The sequence below is a fragment of the Microplitis mediator genome, chromosome 9 (genome assembly GCF_029852145.1).
Source record: "Microplitis mediator isolate UGA2020A chromosome 9, iyMicMedi2.1, whole genome shotgun sequence".
NCBI lineage: Eukaryota > Metazoa > Arthropoda > Insecta > Hymenoptera > Braconidae > Microplitis > Microplitis mediator.
This window is the reverse complement of record NC_079977.1, coordinates 118,236-139,930: the sequence shown is the minus strand read 5'-3', so window position 1 is coordinate 139,930 and position 21,695 is coordinate 118,236. Positions and strand designations below refer to the sequence as shown.

General features: G+C 28.1%; 1 protein-coding gene across 3 annotated transcripts in view; it reads left to right on the top strand.

Annotated features, from left to right (window-relative positions):
* Positions 1-21,695, top strand: part of LOC130675069 (uncharacterized) — a 126,493-nt gene that overhangs the window by 61,940 nt on the left and 42,858 nt on the right. For all 3 annotated transcript variants that reach the window (XR_008991201.1, XM_057480534.1, XM_057480533.1), the window contains exon 6: positions 20,528-20,717. Coding sequence is in view for 2 of the 3 variants with exons in the window: in XM_057480534.1 (XP_057336517.1) it covers positions 20,528-20,717 (190 nt within the window). In the remaining variant the exon portion in view is untranslated. The remainder of the gene's footprint in view (positions 1-20,527; positions 20,718-21,695) is intronic.

Below are 21,695 nucleotides of genomic sequence, written 5' to 3'. Positions count from 1 at the left end.
GTACTGATTTCCATTAGCTAATTATTATTTTCACAAAATCAAATTATTCACGTATCACCTAAAATTCGTTACATCTATATATTATCTATTATTAACTGAATTATCATCCTATTTATTTGGATATTCATTTTATTCGAGTAAATTAAATCAATTTTGTTAATTAATAATTTTAGTAAAAATTCAATAAATATTTTTTAATAAAATTTCTTACGTTTATATGTAATAATTTATTTATTACTCATATAATACTGCAGGAGTAAAAATGAAAGCAGATTTTCTTTGATCCTTTTGACGCACACTGCAGATTTTAGCGTCTCTCTTTTAGCATCGCGTGAGCCAACAGCCAACTATGGAATACCGTTCCCTTTTTATTTTTTTTAATTCATCATTTACACATTAATTAGTGCCTCAGAAGCAACATTCAATTTTCATGAGTGAAATTACCGAGATGGATGTTCTGAAAGCCTATTTTTTTATTATTTTATTTTTATCATCGTGTGACCTAAATATACATCACGAATTTTTATTTCATTCCATTAATTATGCTGAAATTATTTTTATTTCTTATCTGTACTTTTCATTCAATTTAATACGGTAGTTTTTTTTAATAATACTCAATTTATATTCACATTTTTAATAAATTTTATAAAATTTTGACCGATTTTACAAATTTATCTTTGAATATATATTTATATTTGAGAAAATCTTAAATACTCAAAAGTTTATTCCTTCTACTAAAATATTAATTAAATACAAATATTTAAAATAAAATGTATCTTACAAACATAAAGAATAACTCAAATATTAATTTTCATAATATCTTGTGCTTTATACGCTTTTAACTTAAATTTTATGTTTCATAAAAAATTAATATAAAGTAAAAAAAATAAAATGATAAAAAGTTTAATGCTGACATTATAAGAAAAATTTTCAGTAAACCTTTTTACCGGAAAAAGTAATTTCGTAATTATTGAAGATCCGTGATCAAAAAGGCGTACGAATAGACAAGAAGGAGGTTGAGAAGTTCAGGGGTTTAGAGGTTCAGAGGCTCAGAGGTAAACGTACAAGTAGATGGTAAAGGTAGAAAGGTATAAAGCAGTTGAGGAAGTTGTAGATATTGGGAGCAAAAGACTGAGGACTGAGGACTGAGGACGACTTTACTCAGTAAAACTAAAAGGGTGACTTTACCTTACTACCCAACCTAGTAGCTAAGTAGCCAACGTAATGGCCTCTTCTCTTAGCGATCTTAAAAAATATAAAATAAATAAAAAAAAAACTATGTACTATAGCTTAAGCATTAAGTTTGAAGGGTGAATCGCATTGGAATTTCAGTTATCCCCATTGGATTGTCTTTCTATTTGTATATATATATATATTTTTTTTTTAGAGGGTAAATCTTTGGGTTAAGGTTTTGCAGCAAAGTATGCGAGACAGTTTCGTTTCTCTTCTCTATTGCCTAAAAAATAGTTTAAGACCAGGGAAGAAAAGCTTTCTCTCTACTCAAGATTCGAGATTCTGGATGCCTCGTAATCTTATTTGCAATACATTTTCTCAACCGGGAATCTCCGATTTCAGTATCGCTATTTCTCCCACGTTCACACAATCTTATAACATTACTCTATTTATTTAGATATATATACACGTACATATAAATTGGTAATTATTTTTTATCGTTCTCTGAATGTTTGTCTTTATATTTATAATTAATGATTTCCTGTTAGTAATAAATATTAAAACGGAAATGAAATAATATTTTAAAAAAGAGTTTCCTGAGTAAATTTTATTAGAAAAAACAAAGAGCTATAATTTGAAAATAAAAAGATAAATGGGACAAGTTTTAGAGCGTGGGTAATTTAAAGTTGCCGTTTTACAGATTTTCTCAGTCTTATTTGGTAACATCCTTTCCTATATAAACTTTTTCTGGATGTATATGTATATATATATATATATATATATCAAGATGGATAAAAGTATATCGGTCTTTGTTTGATTTTCTGGAATTGTTTCTTTGTTAAAACAACTCGGCGCTTTAATTATCGGCAATAAATCAAAAAGTATCAACTCGAAGAGAATAAGAGAGAGAGTTAGAGAGACCCACAAATAAATCTTTACGACGAAAACATTTGGTCTCTTACCGCGGATATAAATTCTCTAAGTTAATAATGACTTTTTGGTGGTAGTTGAGTCGACAATTAACTTTTTCTTTTTGCAAAAAAACTTTATTATTATTACTGTAATTTTTGACAAATAATCATTGAAAAAATCTAGTTATCGAACTTATGTATAGGTAATATATAAAAATAAATTCAATATAATAGAGAAATTAGCTTTCAAATAAAGAAAATAATAAATGAGTAAATAAAGAGCATCTGAAAGTTAAGGTCTGGTTTTAGAGTTGATTGAGAGTGAAACTGTTGATGAGAGGGGCAGCCAAATTATCTTTTCTCTCAGTCTCTTTGCGCCAGTACTGACTATTATTGACTAAACTGTGAGTAAGGGATTCACTTCGATTATCCCCAATCCTGGATCCCGAATCTCGAATTCCCGATCCCCAATCACTGAGTACACAGCACACAGCTTATACGTATATACATATACATATGTATACTGTGTATTTATTTGTCAGTAAACACATAGAATATGTAGAGGAGGAAAATGATGGGCTAATCTAGGAAACAAATCCACCTTGCGCTAAAACTCTATGCAAATACAATTACCTCACTTGGTTTTAACCGACACCTAAAATCTTTACTCCTTTGTATTATCAACAATCAAAAAGCTTAGATCCTTTTATGTATGGTTAAATAATATATAGATATATATTGTCATTGTCATTGTCATTGTCATTGTTGTCGTCGTTGTGATTGTCGGTTGGTTCTTATCAGGTCGTTTCTCAAAGCACCTGGAAACGAGGCAAGGGCTCATCCCTAGGACTATGTTAATGCAATGGGGTGAGCCTTATCCCACAGGATTAGTGAGGCTTCAGGCCAGCCATTTTTTATTTCATCTCACCAGTCAAGGTATTACACGTAAAGTGGATCGATTCCTACATTTTACTATTTTTTTAAACTTTCGCTTTTGTGATTCATGTCGAGATCGTGTCAATTCAAATGTTAAATAATTTTAGTTTAATAAACTATATAGTAAATAATATTATAGCTAATAGACATATAAATTTTATATGACTAAGATTCATATAAATAATAAATAATGTCTGGTAGTATATTTAAAAATAAATGACTCTATAATCGGATTTAAGGTTTAAAAAATCATGCGACAGATATTGATTATCGACTATCGATTAAATAATAAATTTTACATTAAATAAAAGATATCATTTTTAATTCTCTTTAAACCGTGTAAAATAGAATAAATTTATTAAAATTCCATTTTTACTATTTAATGACTAAAAAAAATATAAAGAAAAAAAACATGACCGAAATGAAGGAAAAAATAATTTTAGTCTCTAATTAAAAATAAATTTTTTTTAATTAGTATTTTTACAAGTGTGCACTTAAATAAAATGTTCTTTATGCTTTATTATTAAATATGTATGTAAGAAACGTGCTTGTAAAAGGAATGTATATAAATGTCTGTTAATGTTAAATTGTGAGAAGGTTCATTAGTAAACTCAATTCTAGTCTAATTCACTTTAACATATGTTATGCAATATAATAGAACGTGGTGGAGTGTCCAGCATATTTTACCTAGCTACATTTACACTTGTTTCTTTGTAGTCTACCACATTCTTATTCGTTATATATGTATATGTATATATATTTCTCGTCTTTCGTCGTTATAGTTTACCACAGGACACCCCCCAGAGTTACAGAAGCAACTAGAACTAGAACTGCCAGTTCTTCTTGGTTTAGTAGAATTAAACTTTGTTGGAAAGATAAGATAGTTCTTTGGATAAGGGGAGTGGCTAAGTATTTTCTCAAGTTATACGTTAATTCACTTGGACAAAAAAAAAAAAAAATAAACAATAAATAATAAAGCAGATATTGTACAAAGTTTATCATCATTTTTTTTCTTTGTTTTATTACTCAGTTTAAAAATTAAACTGACATGTTTTCTTGAAAATTTTTTTTTTTTTTTCATTTAATTACATTTCTATGTTTTACTTTATTTGTTTAAAAAAAAAAAAAAGAAACGCTTTTATTATTTTTTATTAAAAAAATAAAATGCCAGTGATGAATGAATTTAAATGGTAATAAGACAGTGAGAGGATTATGAATGCAAAATTAATTTTATTTTTATATATATATGGGGTAAAATTATGCGTTATTCTGATATCACTACAGCTGTGGTGTGAATTGAATGAGTTTGCAAAGTAGCTGTAATAATGAAAGTCAATGAGACTAGAGACTAAAATACTGGTTAAATAAAAATAATAAAATTACATTGTACAAAAAAAATATTTCTTATATTTTATTGTAATTAAAACTTTTTTTTGTCATTATCAAAGAAAAAATTTTTTACATTTATCATTTTTATTTTTTTCTTTAAATTATTATTTTTTAATCAGAAATAATAAATTTATAGGCCGGAATATAGACAGCATTAAAAAGGAAACTGTTTTTTAATTTTATCTTAGTTAATTTTATTTGTACCAACTCAGGATGTTTTCTTAGAGCCACGTGGTTTACATCGTGAATCATATATGTATTGAATTCGTCAAGTGTCCTCCTACCTCCTACCAAAAATAATCCATCACTTAACACCCACTCTACCCACATACCATTTAAATATTTATTTTATATATAAGTTAAATAAGATACTCAAGCAATATAGTAGTATATCTTGCAAGTAACGTGAGTGAAACCACAAACTGTAAAATACCTCAGGTTATCTTATTATTCTGGTATTTATGTGGTTAACCACTAAACAATTGCTACAAAAATAAATTCATCCAGTTTAAATTTTTATTTTCTTTATAATTTTTAGAAATTTTTTTACGTTCAGTTGCGTCAAGTCAACTCGAGATATTTCTTGCTATTATTTTTTTTCATTATACGTTTCAAACTCGAGATTTTAATCATCTACGATTTTCATTTTAATCTTTACAAAGTATATGTGTATCGATATTTATTTTACTTACACTTGGTGTAACAATCGATAATGCTAGAGTTTCATTTGTATAAAAAAGAAAAAATCAACGAGTACTGGAAAAAAAACAATAAACTACAACTAGGCCAGTGTATCAACGTTTGCTAGGAAAAGTTATAACAAAAAAATATAAAATATAAAACTTTTTTAATTTAATAAAGCGCGAGTCTAAAAAAAAAAAAATTATATTACATTTTTTGTGGAATGTATTTTTTAAAATGACGATGCTCTGTTAAATTGAATTTTTTTTTTTTTATGTTTACAAATTATCTATATTAACTTATGATAATTATTGATCAATAGAGACAACAATTTTTATTTTACGAATTCCGATACTCGTAATAAATCTTACAGAGGAAAAATGAAAAAAACATTTGATATTAATATAAAAAATCTAAAACAAAAAAAACTAAGTTAATACAGGAAATAAAAATAATTATCTTGCGCCTTGAGGATGAGAATTTAACGAGGAATCCAAGAAAGAATTCTAGGATACTCTCGGCTTCGTATTTTTTATAGACTCTTTCTTTTATTTGTTATTATTATTTTTTATTTTATATTACCAACGTCTTGGTAAAAAACTAAGCAAATAAATGGCGCTTGCGCAAGCACAGTAAACGTGGTAGTCGCGCTTAGTGTCGCGACGCCCGGCGTCGTCAGTAGCGCGGCGTGTGCCGTCACACTCGCACCTTTTTTTTTTATACTAATATCACAACTTACGCGTGATATTAATTATTAATGACTTACAATAACAATTATTCAATAAATAGCAAGTAATAATAATAATTCTGTATTTATTCAATAAAAAAAAAATAAATTATGAATTAAAAATTTTTATTGTTTTTAAAAACTATTTAAAATCAGAAGGTGAATTTTTAAAAATATATTCATTTTATTAATTAAGTTGAGACATAAAAAAAATTTTAATATTTTAAATCGTGCAATAACTATAAAATTTTAATAATAATTAGTTAATTAAATTTCTATACATTTATTTTGTTAATAGAGTCAATAAATTATTTATACTAAAAAAAATTTATTGATTTATAAATTTTTTTTAAATGTTGAAAATTAATTATTTTTTTTTGGATTTTTCATAGTTGAAATAAAGCAAAAAATTAATTTTTAACATAAAATATTAATAAACCATAATATCAATATGATTATTGATAAGACAATGAATCGGTGAAAATTGGTGTGTAAGTCGCGTGTGTCCACGTGCGTGACCACAAAAACCAAAACAACGGTGCATTTTGAATGCCGGTGAATTGACGAGTAATAAATTTATTAATCCACGTGATTTCATAGTTGTGAATTTGTGCGGATGTGGATTAATTTTAAGTGATTATATTGTTAATTATGTTTATATTTTTAAATATATATAAATACTGTTAATAGGTTGGTTATTTATTTATTAGTTAATTAAGAATGGCGTCTGGACAAGAAGGCAAAGAATCCCCAAGGTATTTGTCAACATTATCTTATTCAACACACAAATAAATAATCCCTCATATCCAAATAAATTTATGATAAATAAATATAATTATATATGCAGATATTTAATTTATTAAAAATTCATTATTCATTTAATTAAATTCTACATGATATTAAATAGCTTTTGATCGATCACATACATATTTTATAGGTATAAGCTTATGGCAATAGAAACCTATAAATAAATATATGTATATATTATATGTCATACATAAAATATATATATAATTTAATTGAATAATTTATACTATTGAATTTTTAAAAAACATTCCAATAGCTTTTTAATTTTCTTGTCACGTTTCCGTTTAAATTTTTTTCACTAAAAACCGTCAACATATATGAAAAAATTTTTTTAGGATCAGTAAATTAATTTCCACAGACGTACATCCCCTGGGTACATTCCCAATCATTTTTGCTAGAGCGTTAAAATTAAATTCGTGTCGGTCGTCATTCCTGGCAATAATCGAGGCACGTTCTGGATATTTCGTACGCACATATGTGCCCAGAACATCCCAGGTTATACCTTGATATCTATATATACATATAATATATCCTTTTACATCAGTTTTAAAAATAAAAAGTTTAAATGGCTTGAAGCAGTGGTTTGTATAAGAATATAAGATTCATCATAATAACCAATTAAAATAAGGGAAAATAGCTCCAGGTCATTATACAGCCCGAATTATATAAAGCATTAAATAAAATAATAATACTTGGGTAAACGACTTTAAAGTACATAGTCTACATATTTCATAGTCATACTTGTGTTGTTGTTATTATCATATTTTATTTTGTATTGTCATTAAGAACCTTGAAAAGACCATAAAACAACCAATTATCTTTTAATATTAATACATAAGTACCATATTATTTTTTTCCTTTTTAGTTTCCTTGGATACTATTTTTATTACTTAATAAAAATTATATTATTGCTCATTGTAACATAAAAAGTAAATAATATCTACCTTCAGGCTTTTAGTATTATTGGCATTATTGTTATCATTATCAGTTTTTTTTTTTTTCCGTGTAACCTGTGACTTTTCTGAACTTAAACTTTTATCACGTGTCTGCATTGATATAAAGTGCCTCGAGCAATAATGCTACTTTTATTATTATATTTCCATTTATTTGTATTACAATTTTATTAAAAACAAGATTGTGTTGGTGATTATTAAAGTAAAATAGTATAAAATTTTTGGAGCGTAAATGGCGAGTAAAAGTGTAGTGAAAAAGAGGGGGAGGGGGTAGAGACCGTGGGCTTTTGTACTTTTATCGTTATTTGCTTATCCCAGTCGGCGGGATGAGTTGAAGAGTTTTCCCATTGGATTGGTACTGTTTGCACGGACGTCGATGCTCGTCGACCCTCTCAGGTTTTTCCACCCCGTCTAGTAAAGTACTATATATCTATAGATAGATATATTTTAGTGTATATAGGCATGTTTGTCATATAAGTGAGGGACCGTTGCATCAATAGAACAGGGAAAAAAAGGTCAAATGACAAAATAAATTTAAAAATATTAAAAATTATTTTTTGTTTGATTCAATAATTAAAATCTAAATAAAACATTTAAATATTATATTTTACAAATATAGTCTTTGTAAATTAACTTAAATTAAATTGTTTTGAAACGACTCTAAGAGTAAATTAAGACAAATACCAGGAATAAAAAATAAATTGTCGAGTGGGTACTAATTGAATGATAATTAATATAATAACAAACAAATAGCAGATCAATAAACAAAATGTCTTGACTATACTGAGATTAAGTCTTTGTCACTTTCTCATTGAGTCTAGTCATTTTGTTCATTTAATTTTATCATTATAATTTATTTTTATAAAATGTTTTTTTTACCTCTCGTTACTTTTCTCGGTGGGTACTCATCGTTGACTAACGAATGATTCTTCCAAGGATGAAAAGACAGTGTGCCGTCAGTGTATTCGCGGATCTTAAAGTCGGTTGAATAGCTTGAGGTATAGTGTAGGAGAAACCTTGTCAGCGGGTCTCATGAGGAAATTGCACAAGCTAAAGAAGAATGACGGAGAAACGTAATTTGTTTTCCGGCTTCTGTACTCTTCTTATTTTTTTTTTCTTTTTATTGTTTTACTTTTTCTTTATTTTTTTTTTCTCTTCATTCCCTATCCTATCCCTGCTATCTCTCCTTGAGCTCTTGGATACTTTTTTTTTATTTTATTATTTTATTCAGTGAACGTTGAAACGTCTCGGGAAATTGAGGTGAGCCATCTAATGCTACCACGTATAATCATTTTCAGTTGTTTGTACACTATGATTATTATTATTATTATATACTAGTAAAATATAACAAATTTTGTAAACTAATAATATAAACTTAAAAATTAAAATACTTGTAATAAAAAATGTGTGCACTGGAGCAAGTTAAACTTTTTTAATCTTCCGTCATTCAACTTTCGTTTTTTCATTTAATTAATTACTGTATTTTTATAGATAAATATCGCTTATATTGAGCCATTCTTTTTCACTCGTAACATATAACTACTTTTTTTACGACTTTATTATTTTTATTTACGACTTACTATCTATTAAGATAATCCTCGTGCTGACAATAGTCGCGTTATTTATCAAACTGTACCCCAGACAGATGCTTTAATAAGAAAAAATCTAATAAAGCTAGTTTTATCAAGAACAAAATTGATATTTTCTATAACTTTTATTTAATTACAATTATTTTTTATGATTTGATTTTAGAAGATATTCAATATTCTTGCGCATTTTTATTTTTTATTCGTTATATATTCATTGGCAATAAAAAGTATATTGAATTTTATTTTAAGTGAGCCGAATATTAAATAATAAAATTTTTTACTAAAATATTGAACAATCGAAATTTTATAACAACATTTTTTCTGACATTCGTCATTTTATTTATAATAAAAATATGCGATATAAAACAAATATCTTTTTTTTTGGCATTCTATAATATAAAAATTGTCGACCAAGCAGGATTTAAAATTGATAATAGACTAAATGAAAAAGAAAAAAAAAGCTTTCATAGGTTTTTTTTTTTGCGGCTATAGTTTTGTTCTTGAGTTTTGTACCTCTTTCTCACAGTTTTCTACGTGAGAAGCACGTCGATCGTTCAACATCCGTCGCTCAATAATATATAGAAAACCCTTAGATTTTTTTATTATTTTTCTCAAACTATATATATATATATATACATCGAAAAAGAAAAGGATAAAATAAGAAAATAAGCATCAGTAAGAGATGCCTTGTCTAACGGTCTCTTCCTGTCCTTTTAGTTTCACCCTCATTTCTCTCTATTCTTCTTTACTTTCTCTTCTCTACAAAATCTCGCGAATGGTAAAACCCACGATATGGAAATAAAATCAATACCATTGTTTCGCGGTTCACCGACAACGCCCGGTCATATTCGATTATTTACGGTAGTCCGTTTTGCGGCAACTCACTTACTCACTGGATCATCTTATATCTTCAAGACGTCCATATAAACAAATAATAACAATAATTATCATAGTTTTCTATATTTGTTATCATTAAAAATATGAGAGAGTAAGAAAAAAGTAAATAAAACAAAATTAAATCTGAGATATGAAAGAATGGATCATCTGTCATCTGTCTGTTTATTACATTGCAATGCATCCGGTTCATCCAGTATATTTTTATTGTATAGGTATAGTCATAACAAAAATAACAACAACAACAATGTCGACGACGACGATGACGACAACGAGAACAACGATGACGATAAAGTAGAATAAGGTACAGAGAGTAAATAAAAGGAGTGAATATGATATTGAGCATAAAAGGGTAGCTTCACAATTTTGATCAGACTTGCTTTGCGATCACGCAGAGTACTAGTATTATTTTATTTATATTTATACATATATATTATGAGATATATATCGTATATAGTATACGAATACTCACGAAAGCGTTCATGCACGCACTTCCTTTTTTCCCGCCGGATATCTCTAGGGACGCCTGTGGCGATGCGTGTACCCTATAACTTTTGTTGATGTGACCTCGAGGTGACAGGAGTACGCTACCGTTCAAAAATATTTATTTACATTTTTTTTCTTAATTATTTTAAATTGTTTAATTTATTGATTAAACAAAAAAACAGAAAAAATTAATTTTGTCGCGTGTGTCAACTTATAAATTTCCTTAAATATTTAACAAGATATTATTGGAATGAAAAATGAGGATGGTGTTAAATTTTTGGTTGTTATTGTAATTATTTTAATGTTCACGAGGAGTAATGAAGAGAATGAAATATTTTTTGGCGTAAAATCAAAGGTTACGTTGGCAGTCGTGGCTATATATAAATTGCAGTAGTATGTCACGGTATGTCATCAGACATCAGACAGTATTTTGTATACTGCGTGTCGCACGAGATATTTTTAAAATATTTTAATTGTTTTATATTTACAAATGCTTTTTTTTTTTTTCTTTTTTCTTTTTTATAGTATACTTTTAACGTTGTGATCGTAAATATCCTTTGATGTAGTGGCATTGACTAATTTTATTGCTTAATATCTTGTCCCATGTTTACAGCCTAATGTACAAGGAAATTAAATACATCCGTTCAGAAAGAAGGACATACATTATTTTTTTTTTGTTTAATTATTAGTGGCTATTATGTTGAACCCTTTTCAGGTTCATATATAAATATAAAAATATAATAAAAGAATCAAGTAATTAAAAAACATTGTCGAGATAATAATGATATACAATTAAAGTTTTAAAGACTTGTTAAAGTTTAATTGTACAAAGGATTTGTACTTGACCGTATAGTCGGTTCTTGTGTTGTAAGGAAGTTTATGCGGAAATACTCGAAGCAACTTGATGAAATTCAGTGGTGAGAATGCAAACTTATACTATAGACATTGAGGAGGAGAACGAGAGTTGTAGGTTTTGTAGTAGGAAACTGTTGGATGTTGGATGTTGGTGAATGAAAAGGCTAGTCTTCAGAGGGTTGCGGCTACTTTCCTCTGTTTAGTTCTGTTTAGCTCTGTTTAGCTAAGCTCTATTAACTTTATCGATTCTTGCACACGACAACTTAATGTTTAGAGTTGCACATACAACTTGTACTTATGTATTTATATATACATTTTACAAGTATTACATTTTTTCTCACTAAAAGAGTTGCTCTCTATTTAATGTTAAATTTTTAAAAAATGTTAAAAATGTGCGCTGAAGGATAATGTAATATCGATTCTTTAGTCTCACTTTACTTATGTAAAACATAAAACAAAAAATATATCTACAACTAGAAACTCGGGGTTCAGGGTGTCAACATAACCTAAAATCACCAAGTGTCTGTCGTCTGGTAATGTTTAATGTTAAATGTTAAATGTTAAAGGAGGTAAAGTAAAGCTTTTGAAGTTGCATAGTTTGTATATTACCACTCGTGGCACGCAGACTTTGCGTGTCTCTAAAGTAACGTCAACGACATCGATAATAACTTTTGAAAATCTAATTTAACATTCGTTTCATGAATTCACCAGTAAATAGTTTTGTAATTTTAAATCATATACTTGTTTATTATTTATATTCAAATTAGTATTTTAATTACAACACTAATAATATTAAAAAATAATTTAATAGATATTGTTTTGTGTAAACAAAGTCTTGAGTTTAGAATTGGGTTTGTTATCTGGCAAACGGAGCACCTGCCGGTGTCTATTTGCCCTCGATTTCTCAGGAGCTTGCTGTGGCTGACCACGACAATGTCTATATCACTATTCTCTATCATCATCATTGTATATATATATATCTTGCCTTTCTCTTCACTTTCTCTCTAGTTTACTCCTTTGTAATTCTCCTGTCTGTCTAGACTTTGAGGTTTACAAGTTAAGACGTTTTTAATACCAAAAAAAAAAAAAAAAATGTTAAATTATATTTATTTATAAAATAAATTGGTTTTTATTTAAAAATTTTTAAGTGTACAGTGGTAATTAGGACTTATGAATTTGTATGCATTTTCATGAAATAAAAAATTATGAGTAAAGTTTAAAAGTCTAAATGAATATTTAAAAAGGATTTTTAAAATAATAATTTAACGACTGGTTGCTGCGAAGCATATTACACTTATAATGTATATTTTTCTAACTTAAACTTCTTTTATGGTAATAATATGAGTCCGTTACAGCCAGTGAGTTCGTAAATGTAATTCGTTAATTTATATTTTTTATATTTTTAACCCTTTATTTCTGTAGGATAAGAGTGACGTTAAATAAAATAAAACAAAGTCGGTGTGATAGTGGAGTGTTAGTGCCACATGCCGAGTTTATTACGCAGAGATAAAGGAAGTAGAGGGAGTAGAGGGAGTAGAGTCTAAAGTTTTACCGTATTCAAGTTGAGTTACGTTTGTAATACCACCACGACCTAATATTATCATCATCATGTATTACTGCTTTTAAACTATGATTTTTTTTATATACGACCTTCATTTTCGACTTTTTATTATCACATAATGAATATATAATGTCTCCTTTTTTTCATTTTTTATTCTTTATTCTTCTACTTTATGTTTTAATAATAAACTCCAGTAAAGTTTTTTTTCTCCATTTATGTTCAATAGGTTTATTTTTTTTTTTTCTATTTTTTTATGAGACCTAGTTTATATTTAATCTTTGTTTTAATTTTTATTTTAACTGGGTCTTAAAAAAAATATTTTAATAAAGAGAACTTTAATTAAAATGAAAAAAATTCTTTTGTTAGAATAAATAATAAATTTAACTTTAATTAGCGGGACCAATTGCAAACAGTTAAAATCAATAGAGCGCGGACATTGTCTTGAAGTACTTTTCATATTTATCGTGTATTGAAATAAGTTAACATTCAATAATAGTTCAAAATTTTATATAATTCAAATTTATTGAGTTAAAGTTGACTTCTGTATTACATGTATTTTTTTAACCAAAACTGAAGTAGCTTGTGAGTGTTTTGAATTAAAAAAAAAATAAGATAATCGAAATTTATTTATACTACACATATAAATTTATCTCTTTGAAAACCTGATGAATTATTTCCATTAAAATAAAATTATCGTAAAAAAATTTATTACACCCCAAACTTTGCTCACAAAAAAATATTAAATTTTCATTATAGAAATTTATTATTGTTTTATGGCTATTTAAATTTATAGATAAATCAATTTTTAAATATATATATATATATATATTTACAAAGATCGAATTCTTTTATATATACTGTAACGGGTTTTTCACCACCGGGGATCTACCGGAGTGAAATCCGAATACACTTACGATTTTTGGCAACCTTGTTCAATATTATTAAAGTTGGGCGCCAGGTGATTTTATAATCACCAAATAAACAATTATCAAAAATGTCAAGTCAGGGTGGCGGATCGGGGAAAGGTCAGGCACTTAAGATTACGATAAATAATTGATCAGAATTAAACAAAATAATTAGTCGTATATTAAACACAAAATAATAAATTGATCGGTATCACAATTAAAATTATCGGTTACAAAAAAAATTATAAATGCCGTTGTCGGCTTGACTCGATATAAACAAAACAAATTGATCGTAGTTGATCGGAAAACAAATCAGTTCATTGCTCAAAAAATACACAGTCGGTTGACGAAAGTAAAATAAAACTTATTTTATTTTTCACACAAAATACTTGACGAATGACGTCAGAGTATTGTAAACGTAAGACTCGACTGCGGTACGACTGAGACACGGATAATCCGTAATTCTCAGAATTGCTCGATAGAAATAAAATAAAATATAAAATAATATTTTATTTCGGTGACACGTTTAATTGCACGATCATATAATTTTTACGCGTAATTAATTATTTAATTAATTATTATTACGTACGCACGGCACTTATTTATTAATTATTGCACTCGTACACTTTGTTCAGATTCGGGCCGAGCTTCGGCTTGTTCACTTGTTCAAGAACTCGGTTATTAAGGGTCGAAATTAATTGTCGCGATTTATTGTTTCTTGATCAAACTCGGATTGATCTTCAGTCGTAATTCAAATTGTTCGTACGCCGAAATCGGAAATTGTTCAGAGTCGAATTGTTCAAAAATAAAACAAACGTGGCCGTTCAGTACGACGTCTATCCCGGATCTCTCGTTTCAATCCATGCGTTGGATCGATTGCTTGGTCAAAGTCGGAATCTTTGCTCATAGGTGTCACCAAAAGTTGCTCACCGGATAACTATTTATTTTATTCAAATAATTTCAAACCTCGGGTCGATGTCGAATTTTTTCTCATGTTACAATACATTGACTTTTTTAAACAGTAAAAATTTAAGCCCCATTTGATTTTTACGCGACACCACTGGGTAAAGAATAAAAAATGTTTTTTTTTTTATTTTACGAGCCATCTCCTATTGACGTAACACAACCAACTGGAAAATCTTGACAAAGATCACTTTTATACATGTATACACATTTTATTCTTTAAGTCTATCTCATAGTCACATTTTACGACAGCTCAATATTTATATGTCAAACTATCCTGACTAATGAAGCAAAAACGATAAAAAAAAACTAGTTTAAATAATAAATAAATTAAAAATGTAAAAATTCTTTACTTTTTAAACTTTAATTTACTAGCTTCGTGTGTCTACGTCTATCTACCCTCAAGAATTTCTTGTCCAACATAACGCTAACTAGAAAATAAGCCAAGGTATTTTGAAACAACCCTCTTATCTATATTAAGCTGCACACACATATAATACGATACAAAGAGATATGAAAGTAAAAATAAATTTTTGAAATAATATTTTAAGTATGACATTGAGTTTAAAAACAAAGTTATCCTGACAACAAATATAGTCTGTTATAAGTTTTCTGAAAACTGTCAAAATATATTTTTCCCATGACACTGATATTTCATTTCAGTTTATTACACACGTCATAACAAAGATCTACATCAAAATATTTATTATGAATTTTGAAAATTTATATGTCAATAATAAATTCTTGTTTAAAATACACTAATTTTTTACTTTTTTTTTTTTTACCCTAATTTTAATAGTCAATAAAATAAATTTAATAAAAATGAAATATTTCAATAAACGTATATTTTAATTGATACTTTGAATTTCGTTTAATTAAATATAGAGACTGAAAAAAATGTTATATTTTTATCATTATTTGTCAATAATATTGATGGATTTATATAGATATTATTTGACGTATTGAGTTATTATATATGTTGATACATCTCGTATATATTCTTGTCGTCAATGACGTGACAAAATAGACAAATCAGTGCAGGTTTTTTTTTTTTTTTTTTTTTTGGTTAATAGTAATCAAAAGCCCATTTGTGCAGTTGCTGTGTCGCACACTCAATTTTATAGGTATAAAAAAAGTTGAACTACGTTTGGAATATAACGAACGAGTTAATGGTCATAGGGTCATACAAATTGAGAGGTTTGTGATGTGACACTTTCATCACTAAACTCTCGATAAAATACTTGAAATCGTTATCGTTAACTTTATTACATTTAACTTTTTTGAGTTTACTAAAATAAAAAAAATTAAATTTCTACTCAAATTAAATTTTTTTTTTTAAATTAAATAAATTTGATAAAATCTAATTTTGAATTCATTTGATTGAAACAAAAACATTGATAATTTTGGAGCAGCGGTTTTATTTTGGAAAATACAACAGAAAAATAAAATAAGTGAAATGAGGAATAAAGAAAAAGAAAAAAAAAAGGTGTAAAAAGGAAAAAACGTGTGTGAAGGTCGTATATAGAGGATTCAATAGCAGAGAAGGAAGTAGCCAAGCAATTCAATCAGAGTTTCTAGCAACTAACAGCTGAGACTCAGGGCCGTTTTTCCACAGCCATGCTTCTTCTGATTTTTATTTTTTTGTTTTTTTTTTTCATATCTTTTTATATTATATACAATATATTGAACAATAATAAAAATATTGTATACTCAGACTCCTCGAATGTCTGGGGTCTGGGGTCTGGGGTCTAGGGTCTGTATTGCCCTGCACGCGTATACGTAATGTACGCTCACACTATCTGTCACGTTTTATAGTGCAAAATTCATTGCTAAAATGTTTACTGGTAGTGTATACCCGCGGCACTTGGATTTTCAACAACCAATATGGCGAGCTTGGTACATCGTCAGCTCGATTTATGTGTGGCACGTGTGTTCCCGCCGCAGGTCAGCAGACCAGAAATAAAGATTAATATTTAAATCAATAAAAGCGAAAAGGATAATAAATTTTTAAAATATCTGTTATTTTAATAAAAATAGTATACATATTATTATAAAAAGGGTTTTAATTGTAAGAAAATAGCTTATACAAGACATCTGTGTCTCTTGATTGACGCGTAGATTGCGTATCCCCGACACCCACCTGAGTCTCATGTGTCTTCTCCTTGGATTTTATTATTTTCACAGCTTACACTTGAATTTCATATATACCCATATACTGCTCCCATATCTATAATCGGAATGTAAATAAAAAAAAAATATTTACAACTATGGTAATTATTATTTTTTATTTTTATTCTTATTCTTCTGTAAATTGTGAAAGCTTAGCAACAAATTTTCTATAGAGAGTAGTATGTGTTTATTATTGGCGTTTCTTTGGTTAGTGATAGCGATACGATACTTGCCTTTTACTATTTAATTTTATTTGTTGTAAGTGTATTTGAAAAAATAAAATGTATCTGATAGTATTTATAGTATTGAATGAGGTTACGTTAACGTCAGACAGGCTATTGAGTGCACAATATTTAAAGGAATAGTAAGGGGTCTTTGAGCCAAGAAAATGCTGTATAGCACATCTGTGTCTCTTGATTGCGTATCGGAGATACACACCTGCGGCTCATGCGTCTCATGCGTCTTTTTCTTCGATTTTATTCTCACTGCTCACACATCACTTTTATTTATATATAATACACTGAAAAAAATAATCGCTAGCTGCTAGCGATTTTTTTCTTTAGCAGCTAGCGATTTTTAATCGTTAGCTGCAAGTGATTATTTCGCTAGCGGCTAGCGATTTTTTCTTTAGCAGCTAGCGATTTTTAATCGTTAGCTGCAAGCGATTATTTCGCTAGCTGCTAGCGATTTTTTCTTTAGCAGCTAGCGATTAAAAATCGCTTGCTGGAAGCGATTATTTCGCTAGCTGGGAGCGATTTTTTCTTTAGCAGCTAGCGATTAAAAATCGCTTGCTGGAAGCGATTTATTCGCTAGCAGGTAGCGATTAAAAATCGCTTGCTGGAAGCGTTTTTTTTCTTTGGCAGGGAGCGATTAAAAATACTGTTTTTATCATTGAAATAAATTTATAAACATACATATTCATATATATATATATATCTATATATTTATAGATATATACATATATATATATCTATATCTATATATATATATATATACTTATATATATATATATGAATATATAAATGTATATTTATATATATGTATAAATATACATGAATATGTATATTTATAAATTTATTTCAATGATAAAAACAGTATTTTTAATCGCTCCCTGCCAAAGAAAAAATCGCTTCCAGCAAGCGATTTTTAATCGCTACCTGCTAGCGAATAAATCGCTTCCAGCAAGCGATTTTTAATCGCTAGCTGCTAAAGAAAAAATCGCTTCCAGCTAGCGAAATAATCGCTTCCAGCAAGCGATTTTTAATCGCTAGCTGCTAAAGAAAAGATCGCTTCCAGCTAGCGAAATAATCGCTTCCAGCAAGCGATTTTTAATCGCTAGCTGCTAAAGAAAAAATCGCTAGCAGCTAGCGAAATAATCGCTTGCAGCTAACGATTAAAAATCGCTAGCTGCTAAAGAAAAAATCGCTAGCAGCTAGCGATTATTTTTTTCAGTGTATATAAAATACAAACTACCATAACTATAGGTTTATATTATTTTATTAGGTATATCATCAATACTGTCTCCAGTATTTAGTTCATTGCAGGTTCACTTGAGTTAATATTTAATATTTTAAATCCATTATTATTATAAATAAATGATTAAATTAATCATTTAAGTTAGCACAATATGATAATTCCATAGAGTGCATTTTAAAAGATAAACACCGTTTAGAGCAGCAATCATCATTTGCAATACACTGTAAAAAAAAATAATCATTACATTACATGATTAACAATAGAAATTCGTTGTATATTAAACTGTTTTGTTGTTTTTATATTACGTACATATTTTCCAATTGTTCGACAAAGTGCGAGGTTAGAAGTATTATTCAAATTTTTATCCAAACAAATCCATTGAGATGTTATAGACGAAATTTTACAGTTTTTCGAACAACAATCGTTATTATTTTCACACTGTAGTTTAAAAAAAAAAAACGTTAATTCTAATAATATTTATATAATTTAACAAAAAAAAAACTTACATTTTTATAATTTTCAGTACAATTAATAGTTACAACAGTAGTAGACTCAATTGAAGTTAACTGCTCTATACAAAATCTTCCAGATGACGTAATTAATGACATAGTTGAACAACGATTAGAACAACAATCTTTGTCACTAAAACACTGTTAATAATAAGTAAATGAATAAATATATTATAGAACAATATTTTATAAATATATATTTACCGATTTTCTATCCAGGCTGCAACGTGTTACATCAGTTTTTATTAAATCGTTTCTTTTAGGCAAACAAATAAAATTACTTGTTCCATTTAAAATCGAACAATTTTTTGAACAGCATTCATCGTTATTGCGATAGCACTACAATGATTAATAAAATCATTTTTTATTTATGTTACTATACATATATATAAATATACATACTTTCAAACTATCTGCTAAACAATTAGTTTTTTCTAATCTTCCCATTACATTGATTATAAAAATATATTCAATAAAAATGATAAACAACAACATTATTTTGAAATAATTATAATTTATTTTTATTAAAATTTTTTAAATATTTTTATTGTTGTATTATATACTAGCGTAGTGCAGTCTCATATTATTTATCATCAGTTCAACAGAAGTGCTTGCTTTTTATTACAATCGAAAATACAGTCGTTAAATTAATTACCTTATATCTAAGTTGACGTAATCGTTTTTCTTCATTTTTAACTTTTATGCGCTTAAAAAATGATTATATTTTTATTTTTTAAGTATCTTTACGTTGTAATTATTTTATACCAGTGCTTTGTAATAAGAAATATTTCACATATGTCTGAAACACATTGTAATATTTAATTCTATAACTCATTTATTTATTTTATTTTTGAGGTTTTCATATACTAGTATTATTATATTTTTTTTTTTTTTATGACGAAAGATATTAAGTATAAAAGCAGTGAAAATGTATGTTCTCTTATTCACCACAACGCGACAGAGTCGCGCTTTGGTATTTCCAATTTCACAGCGCATGGGTTAACGAGACCCGTGGGGTGTTGGGATGTTGGGATGTTGGGGTATATGGGAGTATGAAGATAGAGGATGAGTGTTGAGTTAGGGCTAGTCTCTATATAGTTTTCTCTTTTCGTCTGTTCCTCTGTTCCTCTGTTCCTCTGTTACTCTGTTCGTCTATTTGTCTGTTGATGCTCTCTAATGTCTCGTACTACACCCCTTTAAAGCTAAACGAGGAATAGAACGAGAAAACCCGAGTGCAGATGTTCCGAGGGTTTTAAGTACCTTTCTACCCCCTTTCTACTTTATTCTACCTCTTTTCTCAGTGTGTCTAGTTGTCTAGTATCCAGTATATAGAAGAAGACGCCGAGTTCCGGCACATTACCTGCGCTGATTACCGACACTGAGTATGTCACCTAGTCTCACTTTTAAGTCACGTACTATCTTACAAAGTTAATTTGCGTAACGTTATCCTCGAATAATCCGCTTCGTTCAACTTTAAACTTATGTTTTATAATATTTATTTTATGGAGATTTTAAAATTTAATTATTTTTTATTATGTTGTAGAGCGGCACAAAAATGGAATTTATCGTCGAGTCCACACAGGCGACGACGCTCAGGAGATGAAAATATAACATATGATGAACATCCTATTTTTCCAAATGGTTATGCTGCAATACTCAATAAATCACCACCACCAGCACCACCGGCATTTTTACGACGTATTGGTGTCAAAGAACTTACTGGTGTCGGCAAGGTAATTTTTATTATGTTAGACCTGTATTTATCATTAATTATTTAATTTAAAGTCATCAGTATTGTAGAACTATATAAATGTTATTCGAGGTATGCTACAAAATGTAGGTATACAATAGCAGTAAACATTAAAACAAAAGTGGTAGAATAGTCACAATAGTTTACAGTGGCAGCAACATGTGGAAATGTGTATAATCTCACGACATTTCCCATTAGCCATTCCATTTAGTTTAACGGAATAATTACTATAGTTTTAACTATTTTTTACGGCTCTATTATCTTCATCAGGTATGTGAGTAACGTTGTGCATCTACGTCCACAAACAGTTTATTATTAAATTAATAAAATTAAAAAATTTCTTTTTACGTCAAATTTTTAAAGTAAAATTTTGAAAGTTAAGTTTACAGTTGTATTCTTTGACAATATAGAATACAAGAGTAAAAAGAGTCAAAATAATTGTGTGGGCAAAATATCCCACTTGAAACGAAAGATTGTATCGATTCGTCCACTCACTTGGATTTTGTTTCATCTAGATACAATAAACGAACCATAGGCCGCCGATAGATTTCGAGTGAGTCTGGACAAGTAGAAAGAATGAGAGAAAAATCCACATCAGGATCCGCAAACTCGATAGGTAGGATGGTAAAATAGCTTCTTCGAGCTAAAAAAAAAAAAAAACGAGAATACTCACACTCAGATTTTTATATATCTGTATATATGTATAGAGAGGTTCATAGGCGGTGTATTGGTTTTTTTCCTTCACTTTTATATATCTTATAGTCTATTGAGTTGATACATATATATAGCTAGGCAGATAAATTGATAAAATAGTAACTAGAAATTGTAAGTGGTTCTCACCAATTTTATAACTTTTATTTCCTTTTTTTTTCTAATGATATAATTTTTTATCTTTACCTTAAATTCAAGTTATGATCATAATAACTACTGATAGTTTAATTGCTATTAATTAATTTTATCT